General features: G+C 41.1%; 1 protein-coding gene across 6 annotated transcripts; it reads left to right on the top strand.

Moving 5' to 3' along the window:
* Positions 1-429: 429 nt before the first annotated feature.
* LOC120743418 lies at positions 430-10,022 on the top strand. 6 transcript variants are annotated; one of them, XR_005698185.1, is made up of 7 exons: positions 432-971; positions 3,820-5,634; positions 5,810-5,953; positions 6,674-6,890; positions 6,980-7,123; positions 7,269-7,299; positions 8,501-10,022. XR_005698185.1 is itself a non-coding variant. In XM_040047042.1 (6 exons), the coding sequence occupies exons 2-6, from the start codon at positions 5,046-5,048 to the stop codon at positions 6,981-6,983; spliced, it is 870 nt and encodes a 289-aa protein (XP_039902976.1). In that variant the 5' UTR covers positions 431-971; positions 3,820-5,045; the 3' UTR covers positions 6,984-10,022. The 6 variants fall into 6 exon arrangements, 3 of the variants coding, with proteins under 3 accessions (XP_039902975.1, XP_039902976.1, XP_039902973.1); XM_040047042.1 differs by having other exon boundaries at positions 431-971; positions 3,820-5,339; positions 5,424-5,634; positions 6,980-10,022; XR_005698183.1 differs by having other exon boundaries at positions 7,269-10,022.
* The last annotated feature ends 8,764 nt before the right edge of the window (positions 10,023-18,786 follow it).

The following is an 18,786-nucleotide window of genomic DNA, read 5'->3' as shown; positions in this document are numbered from 1 at the left end:
AAGGGGTTGCCCATTTTCTGATGAGACAAGACAAGAGATTGTGTTCATGAGAACGAGATTTTATCTTGTAATTAAGGAATTTTTGTTCGCACTTAGATATTAGTTTGTTTACATGTTTGTTGTATTTATTAAATTATTTATCCATCCATCCATCCATCCATTCAGGCTCATCCTTTTCAGGGTCGCGGGGGGGCACTGGAGCCTATCCCAGCTGTCATAGGGCGAGAGGCGGGGTACACCCTGGACAGGTCGCCAGTCTGTCGCAGGGCCAACACACAGGGACAAACAACCGTTCGCACTCACATTCACTCCCACATTCACACCTAGTAGGAACTTTGGACGGTGGGAGGAAGCCGGAGTACCCGGAGAGAACCCACGCAAACACGGGGAGAACATGCAAGCTCCACACAGAAAGACCCCGGCCTCATGGTGGAATTGAACTCAGGACCTTCTTACTGTGCGGCAACAGTGCTAACCACCGTGCCCGTTATTTATGTATTTTAAAATAATGTAATTTAGATTTTCACGTAGAATTGATGTTTATATAAATATATATGTCATATTTTTATTGTATGCATTTATTATTTTATTTAATTTTCCAAAGAATTATGCCCATACGTTTTGGCAGTATTTCTGGCCAATAGATTTTGTATTTTTTTGTTTACTTTTTTTACAGGGCTTTCAAATACTGTCTTATCTGTAACTGTACTGAGCATTTGTAACTCCTACGAGATGCCCAAATTGCTGCCACATGAACGATTTAAACAAGCAAAGTGTCTTTGATGCAAACTACACCAGGAGACATGCCAGCCACAGAGTGCGTGCCTGCTCCGGCTGCAGCATGACCTTTACACTCATCCTGGTGATTTACAATCCAACCATAGTGAAAAACACTTGAAAATGGAGAAAATGAGTAAAAGTAATATAGGACCATGGCTGTGTCATCAGAAGTCACACTACGTTTTATTTAGGTTAATTCAATTCAATTCAATTCAATTTTATTTATATAGCGCCAAATCACAACAAAAGTCGCCTCAAGGCGCTTCATAGATACAGAGAAAAACCCAACAATCATATGACCCCCTATGAGCAAGCACTTTGGCGACAGTGGGAAGGAAAAACTCCCTTTTAACAGGAAGAAACCTCCGGCAGAACCAGGCTCAGGGAGGGGCGGCCATCTGCTGCGACCGGTTGGGGTGAGAGAAGGAAGACAGGATAAAGACATGCTGTGGAAGAGAGACAGAGGTTAATAACAGATATGATTCAATGCAGAGAGGTCTATTAATACATAGTGAGTGAGAAAGGTGACTGGAAAGGAAAAACTCAATGCATCATGGGAATCCCCCGGCAGCCTACGTCTATTGCAGCATAACTAAGGGAGGATTCAGGGTCACCTGGTCCAGCCCTAACTATATGCTTTAGCAAAAAGGAAAGTTTTAAGCCTAATCTTAAAAGTAGAGATAGTGTCTGTCTCCCGAATCCAAACTGGAAGCTGGTTCCACAGAAGAGGGGCCTGAAAACTGAAGGCTCTGCCTCCCATTCTACTTTTAAATACTCTAGGAACAACAAGTAGGCCTGCAGAGCGAGAGCGAAGCGCTCTAATAGGGTGATATGGTACTACAAGGTCATTAAGATAAGATGGGGCCTGATTATTTAAGACCTTGTATGTGAGGAGCAGGATTTTGAATTCAATTCTGGATTTAACAGGAAGCCAATGAAGGGAAGCCAAAACAGGAGAAATATGCTCTCTCTTTCTAGTCCCTGTCAGGACTCTTGCTGCAGCATTTTGGATTAGTTGAAGGCTTTTCAGCGAGTTTTTTGGACATCCTGATAATAATGGATTACAGTAGTCCAGCCTGGAAGTAATAAATGCATGAACTAGTTTTTCAGCGTCACTCTGAGACAGGATATTTCTAATTTTAGAGATGTTGCGCAAATGGAAGAAAGCAGTCTTACATATTTGTTTAATATGTGCGTTGAAGGACATGTCCTGGTCAAAAATGACTCCAAGGTTCCTCACCGCGTTACTGGAGGCCAAGGTAATGCCATCCAGAGTAAGAATCTGGTTAGATACCATAATTCTAAGATTTTCAGGGCCGAGTACAATAACCTCAGTTTTATCTGAATTAAGAAGCAGAAAGTTAGCGGCCATCCAGGTCTTTATGTCTTTAAGACATTCCTGCAGTTTAATTAATTGGTGTGTGTCATCTGGCTTCATGGACAGATAGAGCTGGGTGTCATCTGCATAGCAGTGAAAATGTATGCTATGTCTTCTAATGATACTGCCTAAGGGAAGCATGTATAATGGAAACAGAATTGGTCCTAGCACTGAACCCTGTGGAACTCCATAATTAACCTCAGTGTGTGAAGAGGACTCTCCATTTACATGCACAAACTGGAGTCTATTAGATAGATATGATACAAACCACTGCAGTGCAGCACCTGTAATACCTACAGCATGTTCTAATCGCTCTAATAGGATATTATGGTCGACAGTATCGAACGCTGCACTGAGGTCTAGCAGGACAAGCACAGAGATGAGTCCACTGTCAGAGGCCATAAGAAGATCATTTGTAACCTTCACTAAAGCTGTTTCTGTGCTGTGCTGAGCTCTGAAACCTGACTGAAACTCTTCAAATAAACCATTCCTCTGCAGATGATCTGTTAGCTGTTTGACAACTACTCTTTCAAGGATTTTTGATATGAAAGGAAGGTTGGAGATTGGCCTATAATTAGCTAAGACTGCTGGGTCTAGAGATGGCTTTTTGAGTAAAGGTTTAACTACAGCCAGCTTGAAGGCCTGTGCTACATAGCCGATCATTAGAGATAGGTTGATCATATTTAAGATCGAAGAATTAATTAATGGCAGGACTTCTTTGAGCAGTTTTGTAGGAATGGGGTCTAAAAGACAGGTTGATGGTTTGGAGGAAGTAATTATTGAAGTTAACTCAGAAAGATCAATTGGAGAAAAAGAGTCTAACTTAACATCAATAGTACTAAGAGTAGCTGTAGATAATATTACATCTGTGGGATGATTACTGGTAATTTTTTCTCTAATGATAAAAATTTTATTTGTGAAGAAGTTCATGAAGTCATTACTAGTTAACGTTAAAGGGATGGTTGGCTCAAAAGAGCTCTGACTTTTTGTCAGCCTGGCTACAGTGCTGAAGAGAAACCTGGGGTTGTTCTTATTTACTTCAATCAGTGACGAATAGTAGGATGTTCTGGCTTTGCGGAGGGCTTTCTTATAAAGCAGCAAACTATTTCTCCAGGCTAAATGATGATCCTCTAGATTTGTGACACGCCATTTCCTCTCCAGATTACGAGTCATCTGCTTTAGGGTACGTGTTTGAGAATTATACCACGGAGTCAGGTACTTCTGATTTGAGGCCTTAGTTTTCACAGGAGCTACAGTATCCAGAGTCGTACGTAGTGAGGAGGTGAAATGATTAACAAGATAATCGACCTCTGTTGGGGTAGCGTTCAGATAGCTGCTCTGCTCTATGTTGGTACAGGGCATTGGAGATGATAACAGTGGGTGGATTATATTCTTAAACTTAGTTACAGCACTTTCAGAAAGACATCTACTTTGATAAAGTCTACTCTTCACCACTGTGTAATCAATTATTGTAAAAGTAAATGTTATCAGGAAATGATCAGACAGGAGAGGGTTTTCAGGAAACACTGTTAAATGTTCAGTTTCTACGCCATATGTTAAAACAAGATCTAGAGTGTGATTAAAGTGGTGGGTGGGTTCTTTTACATTTTGAGAGAAGCCAATTGAGTCTAATAACAGATTAAATGCCACGTTTTATTTAGGTTAACACTTACTGTGACCGGGCTGTCAACCTGAGGCTCCTGCGCTTCAGGCAAAGATCCACGAGTTGATCTTTCCACAGTGCTGGTTGTTGTTGTAGTACCACGGTTGGCAAACACAGAACCAGACAATTTTCCGATCCTACAGAGTGGGACGTTGGGGGGATCCTCCATCCTCTTGGTGAGTTTCCATTTGTCAAATACAGAGGGTGCGTCCGTTTAATGTGGCGAAAGAACGAGTTAAAAACTCCTGTTCACAGCCATCTTTTCCACAATAAACCACCAAATCCTGCCTTCGACCACGAGCTGCATTCATGTGGCTTAGGAGCACATTCAGAGTTAAAGAAACAAAGATCCAACAGATCATACATCTCCAGAGCGCCATGGTGAACTGTTTATGCGCTGTAGCCATGCGGCATACTTTACCGCTCTCCACCGAAGGCCACAGATGAGAGCGTGGGACCATGGGAAATGTAGGCAATTTAAAAATATATTTTTCCTTAATTATCCAATTTTTCAGTTTTAAATTATGTCAATTATTTTTATTTTTAGGCAATAAGCATTTTAGACTTCATTTTTGAATTTTGTGTACTTTGAAAAAAAATATATAAATAATTTTCTGCACATTCTCAGTACCTGTCATGACCTTACTTTCTTGGGACCAAATCATTTTCCCTGCTTTGTTAACCAACTGGACCGTTACCAAGATAAAAATCATTTATTTAAAAAAAACAAACAATAGTTTAAGGTTGGTAACATTAAGTTCAATAATTACATTTATGAACAACACAATAGTATAACTGTGCTATTAAGATAAAGTCGTGTTTTGTGAGGGCCGCTAGTTAGCAAGCTAGCTAACATGATCATTAGCTAAATGACTTCAGCTGTGGGATATTGCTACTGTGAGCGGAGGCTTTGGAACCGAGCTAGAGAACCGCTGTCACGGCTTGGATGCGTTTGACCATACTGTCTGTGTTGTAACTAAGAATATTATAATTAATGTTATCATTAATATTATTAATATTATAATTAATGCTAGAATATATTACTGTCTAGCATTAATTTGCCTAATTGTGTATTTTTTTTATATCCCGCAACTGTTATTGCTTAAGACTGCTGAACAAGATGCCAACACTTGCCATCGAAGTGGGAGTAACCCCTTAGGCTTTGATGTGTCTGAATGTCAGCCTCAAACTTCCAGTCCCATTTCCTACACTGCAGACAAAACAATGAAAATGCCAGACCCACCGGAGTATGTGGTGTATACAGATTCAGAACTGGACATGGTGCGCAGTCAGTACTTTGCATTGCTTCACAGTGGAAAGGAAAAGGACTGTAAGATGTCGAAGGAGCTCTGTTGCAGACTTATAAGGAGCACAGTCACCAGCATGGTTGCAATCCTCCATGCTAGTCCCATGAGAAAAGAAGTAAGACACCCCTCCAAACTTGAAATGAGAGCAATGTCACAGAAGATTGTCAACTATTACCCCATGTTACGTGATGCTGACACACACATGCCATATGTAAGTCATTCTTTACCCACTACAATATCTAAAATTGAGCGAGATAAAAAAAAGAATGTACAAATATATATTATTTTACCACAGCTGACCATCTACACCAAACTGTACAAACGACTCCAAAATATGAAGTCTCCAAGGAGGAAGCAGGGCTCCATGCTGCAGCGAGGCAGGCCCAGGAAGATTATTTTCAGCTCAGACGACACAGGCAATGGGACTGAAGGGGACCTAAGTGGCGAAGCAAGTGGTTCAAGTGACTATACCATACTTGACCTCAGCAAGGACAACTCAAATGCAGGTGTGTACTCTGGTCTGCTGTAGTAATGACTTTTGGACATATAAAACTTCAAACTTTTGTCCTCAGTTTTCTATTCAGAGTGTATTGCAAGATTTAGACAGTTTTGAATATTTGCCTTAACTTTCTAGCCATTTCCTGTTATTAAATTCTGTTCATCCTCTACTTTTTTTCTCAGAGAAAGCATCAAAATTCCAGCTACACTCTACTGTACCAACACAGTCAAACAATAATACCCTGGCTTCACCACTATTATCTAAGTCAGCCTCATGGTCTGCACCCAGGGCTGCTATAGGTCCACCAACTCCAGATGACGATGTTGGTAAGTCCACCGTCACCCTTAGCTACCTCTCTATCTGCTGACTGTCTCCTCTTACAAACTGTTCCACCATATGGCTACAACAATGAACCCCTTTCTAAATGTGTATTCCACACAATGGTGTGTCAACATATGATATATCCCTCATACCATCTTGCCAGTCAGCCATAGCACACACACAGTGTTGCACACAATCACCAGACAGTAGTATATATTTTAATACCTTGTGTTGTAGTGGGTGTTATTCAGTACTGATTATTTACACATGTAAATCCTCATGCTGGTCACATCTATCATGCTTTATCACGGTGTTTCTGTCATAGATCAAATTACCTAAAAGATTTTTATCCATCAGCTCATAATCACTGTCCACACTGTTGTGAACGGTATACACAGTAAACAAACTGTACCTTGTTTTCACAATGATTTTATTCATGGGCATCTTTAACTTTCCTTTTAATATTTGATTCTGTTCGAAGTAACAATTAACATAAATCCATGATCATTATAGGACAAGGACATAAAGGGAAATCATCAGGACATGTAGGGTCAGTTCATTACTTAAACATATTTAACCCAAACATTAATTCTCATAAATATTAAACTGAAAACAGTAACTTAAAAATAATCCTACAACCTTGTTAGAAATGACTGATTAGAAAAATCTGGATTTTCTGAAGTCTAGTTACACCTTGTCTTACAATTGCTCTTTGCTTTCCCTAGCAGACCATGACAGCCTGAAGATGCAGGCAAGACATTACAAAACCTTGAGCAACATGTACAGGAAACCAAATGCAAAACCCAACCAAAGTGACGTTGCTCAAATTTTGGACTGGAGTTTGAGGCCACACGAGCTTTTATTGATGCAGATATTACAAGGGAAGAAGACAGGCCCACAAACATATTTGAAGCATACCTGTGCTTCAAAGATATTCGTAATGTAAGTTCAACTACCTTCAGTTAAATTCCTTGCTTTTCTCTGGATAGGTTTAGTTAGTTCTTGACTAACTGAGCACAACCTTGTCATAGGTGATGGATGAACTGCATCGCATCGTTGGTGGTTCCAACTGCAAATACATAGATCACATGGAGGGTCGATGGGCAGAGTTTTGATCGAAGGTGCAGTTCTTTGGCATTTGGAAGAAGGTCCTGAAACCTCCTCTCCCCTTGGAGGTAAGTGGCCTTTTCATACATTAAATCCATCAGATATGTTCAGATTACTTTATTAAGATACTTTTCTCTGTCCACGGTGGAGTTTACTGTGACTCTCTTCAATGCACTTCCATCTCTTTTTCCTTCACCAACTACACCACCGAAGTGCCAGTGAGGCTCTCCTTCATATCCTCAAGGTGAGAACAGCTGCAATACCAGCCACTGTAACTTGTACTCCATTTACTTGTATTATTATTATTATTATTATTATTATATTATTATTTTGCTTTTCATGCTTAATAAGACAGGGTCAAAGTTCAATTCAGCAGGGATTAAATTACTCCTTATTCAGGATTTCTAAATTGTCATTTAAAACCTACTCCAGAGAGGCAGCACAGAGCAAAAGCACATTGCAGTCGGGATACAAGTAAAATGGGTAAAATTATATATTTAAAAAGGCCTTCAAAAACTAGAATATGTAACAAAGTTTAAAAAAAAGCACAAATATACATGATAAAAAGGCTGTAAACTAGAGAAAATTCATGCTCAGAATTAATACATTTCCAAAATTTCATTTATTTCTTCTATTCCAACAGTAAATCATTCTAAACATTCTTGCTTTTGCTTTTTGTGTCTTAAGCTGTTTGGATGCACAGCAACCCTTTCATTTAAAATCTTGAAGAATTTGTCCTTTTCCTCAGAAAAGGAATCCCGGGCGTTGTAGTCATCTGCTGTTGCTATCACAAGTAGAGAGGCACAGCGACAAACACATGACTGGGTCCTTACCTGATGTGATACAAACAGCACCTAGTCTTAATCCACTGTAGAGAATGGCAAGTCAGCCTTTATGTTTCCTGGTAATAAAAACTGAATTCATAGAGTTGATGCTTATTCACCAAGATGATCTGGAAAAAAAAGCTTTATTTCATTTCTTGTTGTGCAAATTAAAATTGGGAGAAACAATTGTGAAGGCTCCATGCAACCACACAGCTGAAATACTAATAATAATATTCATGTTTACCTTTCTTTCCTATTTTTGCATTGTGCTGTAAAGCTTCAGTGATTATATATTAACCAATTTAAACTTTTGAGTTAGTTTGTAATACATGACAGCAGTAAGCTACAGGCCAAATGATGGCATAGAGTCTGTTTGTTATGGTTTCTTTTTGAATTAGCTGGCTGCCGCTGCAGTCCTTCCTGGTTAGGGTAACAGAGGAGGCTGAGGGTGGAGCTGGTTTGAATGCAGAGGCCAATAACATGGACTTAACCATCTATAGTGTTCACACAGGGGGGCTGGGGTTCCTTCTTGTATTATGGTTAGCTATTATCTCTGTGGTTTTCACCTTTGGTGTATACAACGGTTCATTCACTTACTGAAGCTGTCTCTCATTTGGGCAGGTCAGTTTGCTGAGTGAAGGGTTGTGTCCCAATAGAGACTGAAAATGTGATGTCATTTCCGGGGTGAAACTGCAAAGGATTGTAGGTACATGTGGCAAGTAGTACTAGCGCACACAGGCTTTCACAAGACAACAGTTAAACAGCAATAAAAAGAAACACAGAGTGGCAAGAAGCTGTTGTATTATTAACTGCAATAGCCGGTCACGCGACAGCCATGGGAAGCCGACGGGCAAAGAGATCGGTTTTTATCCGATTCCGTCGTGGAAGAGAAATTGTTCAAGCCATGTTTCCGAAGTAACAAAGAGGCGACTGGATTGCAGCCATTCAAAGACCAAATATAACGTCCCAGAACACTCCAGCTCACAGGTTAGTCTGCTCCAAGCATTTACACAAAGGTAAGACTGTTCTTGTAGTTGTTACGTAATTTATCATAACATAATTGTTGATGTCGGTTACAAATAAGTCTTAATTTGAATTGAATTCGTTGCTATGCTGCTTTGTTCACTGTGGCTTTGCGGGCTAATGTTTGTTTTGTAGGAAAACCAGCCTACAAAACGCTGGAATGTGATCCAGACTGGCCCCCTCTATCAGCCTGGGTCATACCGAGTTTAAAGCTGCTGCCACAGCCAGAGTGTTGTATTGAAGCAAGCAAGTGATGAATAACTATTTTCCAGTATGTTGATTTGTTTTTCACTGAAGCAGCTAATAAAGCTGATGGATTTTTACAATTTTGCCTCTTTCTTGTAAGATTCTATAACAGAATGAAACAATAATGCCAGTTATAAATAAAGACAATAATTGAATGAATTACGAAACTCATTTTATTTCTATTAGATCTGAAAATGTTGTTTAACACTACAACCTGAAACGACAAATAGATGCGTTGGCCTATACAGGAGATAAAGGAAAAAACAACAGCTGTGAGATGGAATCGTCCAAATCACCAAAGTAAACTGGACCTGGGCTTGTTGCAGGATCTGAAGTTACTAAACATGTTGTGAGTGTGTGCGCTCACACTTAGGACCATATAATAATAAATATGTGCGTGATGAAAGTTGGGCAGCACGCTAACGTCCTTACTCCACTCTGTGCTCGTGTGGGTCTGACCCTTCCACTCCTTTGATTTTTTACTCATACTTTTTTTTTTGCCTTTTCATCAAGTCTGTCTTTGTGCGGACCTGCCGTGTTCTCCATCATTTTGTACAAAACTGTTTCTGGGGCAAATAAAATGCAAGTAGCGATTACAACCGCAGAATTAATGATTACCGGCGCTTGATGCAGTGTTTTGATTTTGCTGCCACTCGTACCCACAATGCAATGTGCGAAGGTCACGTGGTCTGTCGATCTCTATTCAGCGACCGCACAGTTCGTAGTACGTGCACTTCGCGGACTGCAGCTGTGTCCCAAAACGTAGGCCGCATTCTTCCGAGGACCCGGCCTTTGCGGTCTACGTGGGCTGGGTCCTTCGAAGACCGAGAAAGCCGGAAGTGTGAGGCTGTGAAATGGGACGGTCTAGCCTTCAGATTAACGTCACCGCTGTCTCAGTGGAGTTTAATAAACTCAGCCATCTGCTCCTTGCTATCTAAAATATAACAGGACACTGGTGTAAATTCTCCACCGTCTCACACTTCTGTTTAATCAGTTTTCTTTTTGACATTTATTCAGCTGTGTAAAAATCCCGGAGGAACCCACCCGGGGGATTAATAAAGCTTTATTTAATCTAATCTAAGATAATAACTTTGATCTCAGCCAAACCGATTTACTCCAGAACAAATAAAACACCGAAAAAGTGTGAATAATGTCACACTCGAGTAAACGGCGTTCTGGTTAGCCTCATTGGAGAAGTTGGGATTCCAATATGGCAATGCCCTCGAAAGCGATTGTTTTGCTAGCCCGCTACAAAAAGAAATTACTACTAAACACGTATGCAGCCATTGCTGGACTCGGTGGGCCGATGGTGATTTTTTGTTTTGATGTGTCGATGTTTCTTTTTTTCTTTTTTTTTACGTAACGGTATAAACAATGAAAGGTGGCAGATGTGTAAAAATAACTCAGTTGTTTGGTGGTGGCATCGCGGGACTTCCACAGAGGCAACAGGTGGATGAGGGAAAGGGGAGGCAGGAGGAGGAGAGACCCGAGGCGGTGCCGGTCCGAGTGTCAGGTGAACTGAACTTCAGGTAAGAAGTTATGACCTGCAGTCTATCTGGGTCAGATATAAACCAAGTTTAGGTGGAGTTTATTTTAGCTGTGCTGACTTTTTACAGTCAGCTACAATAACTCGTACTGCGTGAACTAGCATGACGGAGTTTCTACAGCTGGGTGGGTGCTTTGATGTTACTGATAGTGAACTTTATTTTATTCATAAGGTTAGTTAATAGAGTTTCCAACCGTCCTGTAAAAAACAGAATCGTCTGGTATTCAGAGAAAATATTACGCGTTTCGTATTGAGCTGAAAAGGAACAGTTTGTCCCGGACTTCAGCTACAATGGAAAAGACACAAAGCTGGAGTTATTCTGTCTTTACACTGTCAGCTGTTTCTTCTTCTCTCATTCTCTCCCCTCCCTCTCCTGTTGCTACTTCAATCATGAAACTGATCAATGATCAGCTGATCGGCTTTTCTCTCGTGTTTATTTATCGCCACTTTGCGCCAGAAACAGGAAACCAGCGGATGTCGCGCTAAACAACAGCAGCATGTTTAAGCTTGATCAGCTGTTGTTAGAATTTATTTAATATTAATTTCTAGTATCAGCTGATGTTTGCTGGAGCCACAGCTGTAAAGCTGCTGGTCATGATGGTTTGGTTATCTGGTGAGAGGGAAACATGAAGATGAAACCAGGAGATGTCCTTACTGGATCATCAGAGCTGAACAGGTGATGGAGAAACAGGTTTACCTTTTAGGTCACATGGATGAGTCGAAGTTATGAACTGTTTCTGAGAGACAAATAACACCAGGATCCTTTTCTAAGTAGCTGACAGCTGGTAACTGTGCAGGGGCGGGTCTAGCAAAGTGTTGCCAGGGGGCCAGGTAGGGCATTAACAGGGAAAGGGGGGCACAAAGAAATACTTTTCTTTCTTATTCTCATTTAAAATGTCTCGCTTTTATTAAATAATCATCTGAATCTTACAACAAACGATTGATAGACTGATACATATATACCAACAAGACAGTGTACATCTGAGACTGCCATACGTACGGTGCGTCTTATGGTCGTGAAAATACGGTATATATCATCAGAACAGTGAACATCACTGTCACAACAGTGTTTGTTTTCATTCAAAGGCTTTATGATTTTGCTATAATGGTGGGCCGGTCTCTTGTCAAAATGCCCGGGACGATTTTTTGTCCCAGTCCAGCCCTCTATGCAGCTCATCTGCAGTCTGGTGTGTATAAGAATTTCTTTTACTTGTTACTTATTACTTATCACATTATTTTATTGTATGATACCTTGGTGCCACTGGATTTTAACATGTCTCACACCCATACAGTAAGACAGATGGTGGGGGTGTAGTAAGGAAGTTGGGGGAAGCAGACAACTCCACAGGAAGAGTCTTTTGTGTCTTCGAGGACTCTGGGAGGTAGCAAGGGAGTGTGAACCTTAAGGTGTGAAACAGCTGTGTACTGCCTTTTGTTCCTGGAGAAGGTATTTAACTGAGAGCCATGCTGGGCTCAGGGAGACTCTGCTGACCGTCTGTCCCGCGGTCATGCAGGGACTTCATCAAGCTTGGTTGTCTGTTCTTTGTGTGTTTGATTAAAGAATGTTAGCTACCGCTCACTGCTCATCTGCAGGCTTTATTTAATGGAAAACTTCCACAACAGGCAAAAAAAGCTTTTTGCTAAAAAAAAATATTTAGAGCAGAAGTTTTTTGCACTGCATTTTAAAATGTAAACATATTGCATTTATTTACAATTAAAGACACACAGAGCAGGAAGTGTGTTACTGTTTTACATCCACAGACACACAAGAAAAGAAGCAGGCAACATGAGGTCAAGTTATGGCAATTTTATTTGTGTATGTCAGTGCATGTATTCAGATTAGAGTTTTTAAAAAACAAACAAACGTCCCAAGTAAAGTTTGGGGGGATTTTTGTGAAAGAAAGGTTGAGAGAGGGGGAAGGAGGAAGATGCTGCTGGGTCACTTCTTTCTCAGCAGTCTGCTCCAGAATCCCCTCCTGTCCTCGGCTTGCTTTTCTTTTGCCTTCAGCTCTTTTAAGGTTTTGTTGAGCTGCTCCTCGGCATCTTTAAATGTTTCTTTCAGCTGCTGTTTGGCCAGTTTCCCTTTGTGTTTGAGGAGCTCTTTAGCTTCCTTTTTGTGCTTTCGTATTTCTTTAAGTGCATCTTTGCAGCCTTTCTTGGTCACCGTCGTTTCTTCCTTGAATACCTTCAACTGAATTTTCTCTTCTGCAAGTTCTTCTTGCACTTTCATCAGTTCCTTCTTCATGTTTTGAGTGTAACTCTTTGTATCTTCCAGTTCTTTCTTTGCTTCCTGTGTTTTCATTTTCTCTTCCTCCAACACTTTTTGAGCTTCCAACAATTCTTTCTTCAAATTTTCAATCTCATTTTCTGCCTCGTGTTTACGTTTTTTCTCCTCTTCAAGTTGGTGCTTCACATGCAGTAATTCCTTAGTGTTTCAGCTTCAGCCGTTACATTTGCAGCTTCTTGTGTTGCCAACTGCATTTTCCTTTTTTCCTCTCCAAAAGCTTCCTGCACCTCCTGTAATTCCTGCATCACATTTCCTGCCTCCTTCTTTGCAGTTTGATATTTATTTTTGGCTTCTTGTGCTGTGCTTTTCTCTTCCTCCAATGCTTTTTGAGCTTCCAACAGTTCTTTCTTCATATTTTCATTCTCGTTTTCTGCCTGTTGTTTTCCCATTTTCTCTCCTTTAAGTTTGAGACCCACATGCAGTAATTCCTGCAATACTACTTCGGTTTCAAACTTTGAATTTTTAGCTTCTCCTCTTGATTTTTCTGCCTCTTCTTTTAATTTGACATTTTCAGCCTGTATCATTTGAAATTTAAAATGAATCAGCTGTACTGTATTGTGAGGTGAAGCACTCGCCGATCCTCTTCTCGATCTCCCTTGATTCATTTTGGCCTTTTAAACAAAGGAACCAACGTTTTGTAGAGGAGTGAAGTGAAGTTTTCGATGTTTCTTCGTCAACTGTCGTTTGTCCTGCACAGAGATGCTGCTGTAGATGTGTCTCTAGCTGTGTCTGGATACAATGAAACATGCTGTAACTAAGTGCTTGTGTTGCACAGTTCTACTAAACATTCCATTCCATGCATGCTCCGCCCACATGGTCAGGAATGTCAGGTGCTGCATCGCCAAATGCTGCTCCCGTTGCCTAGCAATAACAGCTGTTTACTTTTTGGGGTCTGGTTCATTGTCCACTGCCTCGTTTGAGTTTTGGACCAAATGCATTCTGGGATATTGCATTTCATCATTTTGAGCTGATTGGAGACCAAAACAGCCAATCAGATATTTTTGCATCCAAGTCTGTGATTGGCTGGTTTTGTGGCACAAATATAACGGTGTAGAGAAAGAGTTGAGCGCGCGCGGGCAGAAATGTTGAGAGCACGAGCAACACTGCAAAAACTGAGCGAGAGGGGCTGCTGTTGTGTGTGTGTGCGTGGATAATAGCAAACACTGAAATACATTTTTTGCACGCAGCAATGAGTTTTGTTCACTCAAATTCAGCTTTTCTTTGCTCAAAATAAATTTCTCCTCAAAATACAACACTTGCACCTGCAAACTTTTTTTTATGTGCGCTCAGAATAGTGGCACAAAAATAACGCCATAGATGGCCAGTAGAGGTTTTCTACAATATGCTGGACCTGGCGGCGTTGAATGCCCACATTTTGTACAAGGCATGTACAGGGTGGACAGGCAAAAGAAGATTGTTTCTGAGTCTTCTAGCTAAGGAACTTTGTTGCCGATTCATGCAGCTCAAGGAAATATTAGCACAGAGGCAGGCTGCTTAAGCTGCTGAAGCTGCTGCAGCTGCTGTGCCAGGGACTGTAAAGACAACGCAGTGCCAGGTGCAAGAGAGCTGCAACAGGAATCACAGCAGTTTACCTGTGCAACATGTCAGAAATTCACCTGTGCCAAATGCAGGGATGATGGACACTGGGTCTGCAAACACTGTAAAGTTGGAAACACTTTGAACATACACTTTCAAACACTTTGAAATAAAACAGACTTGTGTACCCATATATTGTGAATGTGTGTCTTTTGTATAGGAATTTCTTTTACTTGTGTATTAATCACATTATTTTATTGTATGATACCTTGGTGCCACTGGATTTTAACATGTCTCACACCCATACAGTAAGACAGATGGTGGGGGTGTAGTAAGGAAGTTGGGGGAAGCAGACAACTCCACAGGAAGAGTCTTTTGTGTCTTCGAGGACTCTGGGAGGTAGCAAGGGAGTGTGAACCTTAAGGTGTGAAACAGCTGTGTACTGGTCAATGGTCAATGGTCAATGGTAACTTTATTGTCCCTGACGGGAAATTGATTCGCAGTATGTCAAAACGAACAACAAACATACAACCAACACATCACGTACACTCATTAAAAAAAAAAAAATACTATAATATAATATAAGCCTGATAAAACAACCTAGATTTTCCATCGAAAAAAGTGCAATGTGCAATGGCAACAACACTTACAATTTAGTGTTGTTAATTAAGATAATAGCACTAGGTACAAACGACAATTTGTGTCGCTTTGTCTTCACTGCAGTCATTTTATAACGACGACCTGATGGAAGCAGTTGAAAATCGTTAAAGAGAGGATGATCTGAACACAACAGGACAGAAGTTGCCTTCCTTAGCACCTGCCTGTTATAAAAGTCCACAAGCTGGACCTGAGACCTCCCTGAAATCTTGCCCGCCACTTTAACCAGATTGTTAAGTCTGGTCTTATTATCCATGGACATACTACCGTACCAAGCAATGATACAGAAAGTTAAAACAGATTCAATAAAACTTTTATAAAAGAGAGTCATCATTTCAGATGAAACCTTAAAACCTCTCAACCTCCTTAAAAAGTACAGTCTTTGTTGGGCCTTTTTCACTGTAGCAGCAAGATTTAACTCAAAGGACAGGGTCTTATCAAGAACAACCCCCAAGTACTTGTAGCTATCCACCATTTCAATGGCTGCACCATTTACCACTGTAAGCGCAGGATGAGGGGATGACTTCCTGAAATCAATAACCATGTCCTTGGTTTTCAAGGTGTTAATCATTAAGAAGGACTGATCACACCATGAAACAAACTCCTCCACAACAGGCCCATGGGAATCCTCTTCACCATGAAGGAGGCTTACAATGACTGTGTCATCTGCGTATTTGATGAAATGCCTATTGGCCTGTGTGCTGCGACAGTCATTAGTGTACAAAATATACAAAAGAGGAGAGAGACAACAACCTTGTGGTGAGCCAGTGGAAGAGTTCAGCTGTTTGGAAAAACAGCCGTTTATTCTCACACACTGTGATCTATCAGTTAAGAAGTCTAAGATCCAACCAACGAGATTAAAATTAAGTTTAAATTGGTTAAGAAGCTTGTCCACTAAAAGATGTGGCTGGATAGTATTAAAAGCAGAAGAAAAATTGATAAATAAAAGCCGAGCATGAGCTTTGGCGCCATCAAGATGGCGATAAAGGAAGTTCAACAGAGTGACCACTGCATCATCCACACCTCTACAAGGCCTGTATGCAAATTGTAGTGGATCTATCAGCTTCTCTACTTGCTGCAGGATCTCCTTCCTGACAAGGAAGGAGAAGGACTTCGAAGGACTTCATCACTAAAGATGTAAGAGCAACAGGCCTAAAATCATTTAATGATGTAGGTTTTGTGGTCTTAGCAACTGGAGAAATAATTGATTTTTTCCATACCTCTGGAACCTTCTGTTGCTGAAGAGATAAAAGAAAGATGTGATAAAAAATACCACATAATTGCTCAGCGCATGTTCTAAGCACCTGGCCACATATATTATCAGGACCTGGACTTTTATTAGTCTTACTCATTTTAAAAAGATTTCCCACCCTTCTTTCATCAAAGAACAAAACTGGGGGGGGGCTCTGGTGCTCTCTATTAAGGAATCAAGTGTATTCCTTGGAATATAGTTATCATTAAATCTCAAATAAAATCTGTTCAGCTCATTGGCTAACTGAAAATCTGAACTAAAACCAGGGAGACTTATCTTATTACAGTCACTGAGACAGTGACCAGTCATGTGTTTCATGCCAGCCCAAGCCACCCTTAAGTTATTGCTACCCATCTCCGCCTCTACCTTATCCTTGTATTTTATTTTAGCTTTTTTAATTTCTGATCTAATCTCCTTCCTAATTTCTCTGACTTTCAAGGTATTCCCTTCAGTAAAAGCTTTATTCCTTTCGTGAATCAGCCTCGTAAGAACTTTAGAGGACCATGGTTTGTTATTAGGGAAAGAATGCACAACCTTTGAGGGAATAATCATGTCTCTACAAAAGGATATATATCCGCAGACAACGTCAGTGAGTTCATTAATGTCTCTACATGATTCAGTAAACACCGACCAGTCTGTACAGTCAAAGCAGCCCTGCAGGGCTAAAGAGGCATCATCACTCCAAACCTTTATGCGGTGTTTCCTCACTTTCTCTCTTCTCAATACAGTCTTATAGACTGGCAGAAGATGCACCGTGTTGTTATCCGAGGATCCGAGGGCGGGGCCAGCCACAGATGTATACGCACCTTTTATGGAGCCATAACATAAATCCAGAGTCTTATTGAAGCGAGTGGGACAGTGCACATACTGATAAAAACTGCTCAGTGTTTTCTTCAAGTCACAGCGATTAAAGTCCCCAAGAACAATATTAGGGGCTTCAGGAGAGAGAGATTGTAGAGAGTGGATGGCATTGGAGATGGTGTCAGTCGCCTTCTTAGGATTCGCTTTGGGGTGGATGTAAACGACGGTGACGTTGATCTGTGGGAATTCCCTCGGCAGATAAAACGGCCTCAAAGACACAGAGAGGAGCTCAATGTCAGGCAGACACACTTGTCTACGAACGGTCACGTTTTTACACCATTTCTGATTTATATACAAACACACCCCTCCTCCTTGCGATTTCTGGGTAGCTCCGGGGTCTCGATCCAAACGTATGGGAAACCCGAAGCCATTTAATTCCAGAGAACAATCAGGGTCAGAATCCTTGAGCCAAGTCTCTGTGAATGCCATTAGACATGCGTCCCTGTAGTCACGTAAATGTGCAACATTCAAATGCAGTTCATCTAATTTACTCCTCAGAGACTGCACATTAGCCAGGATTATTGATGGTAAAGGAATACGGTTGTACCGTATTTGCTTCCGCAATCGCTGACGTAGGCCTCCCTTCTTACCCTGCTTCCTTGCTTTGACTCTGTTAAAAACAAAAGTGCCCCTGTGGTTACTGGATAATCCAGAGCTGGAAAACACTGGAGGGTGAAAAGAGTCCAAAGACGGGCCTGTCCACCGAAGATCCAGAAGAAACTCCCGTGAGTATGTAATTGTGTGGGAGTAGCACTGACTCCAAACAACCGTCAGGATTGCCAATAAAACCAAGCGAAATAAAAAACCCATCTTCAACAAAAGAAGTTCCACAAAGCACAAGCCGATGCTGTAGGATTTCCTCAGGCAAAAAAAAGAAAGAAAAATAAGATAAAATAAAGGAATAAAAAATAAGTTAAGACACTGACACTGACAGACAGAGACAACCTGCTGGTCGCCGCAAGAGCAGCGCAGTGCCTTTTGTTCCTGGAGAAGGTATTTAACTGAGAGCCATGCTAGGCTCAGACTCTGCTGACCGTCTGTCCCGCGGTCATGCAGGCTCTCCACCAAGCCTGGTTGTCTGTTCTTTGTGTGTTTTGATTAAAGAATGTTAGCTACCGCTCGTTTGCAGGCTTTATTTAATGGAAAACTTCTGCAACAAAATGGCGTCATGAACAGGGTGGTCCGTGTGGTCGCTGAACAACGGTTCCGTGGATGGGCTGATCACCCCTGAAAAAGGTACCTTTGTCCTACCAGTTGTTGAAGCAAAGGAAATGCAGGAATCACAGAGCCGTGTGTTTCAGTCACCACCGAGACCATCGATTTTGAGGGGACTCCTGCAGATGGGTGAGTTGTAGCTAACTTTGTATACAGTCATGAGGAGTTTTTTTGTCTGGCCAAGCAGCGAAGTGCCTGCTGCTCCGGAGTTCGAGTCTCCGGAAGGAAAATCCTGGGGTTTGAGTCCCCAGACTTGTGTTCAGTTCCGGGGTTGTGCAAAAGAA

This window comes from Simochromis diagramma, unplaced genomic scaffold (genome assembly GCF_900408965.1).
Source record: "Simochromis diagramma unplaced genomic scaffold, fSimDia1.1 OVJJ01000331.1, whole genome shotgun sequence".
In the NCBI taxonomy this organism is placed as follows: Eukaryota; Metazoa; Chordata; class Actinopteri; order Cichliformes; family Cichlidae; genus Simochromis; species Simochromis diagramma.
Note: the sequence above shows the minus strand (reverse complement) of the source record. Positions and strands in the feature narration are given on the sequence as shown.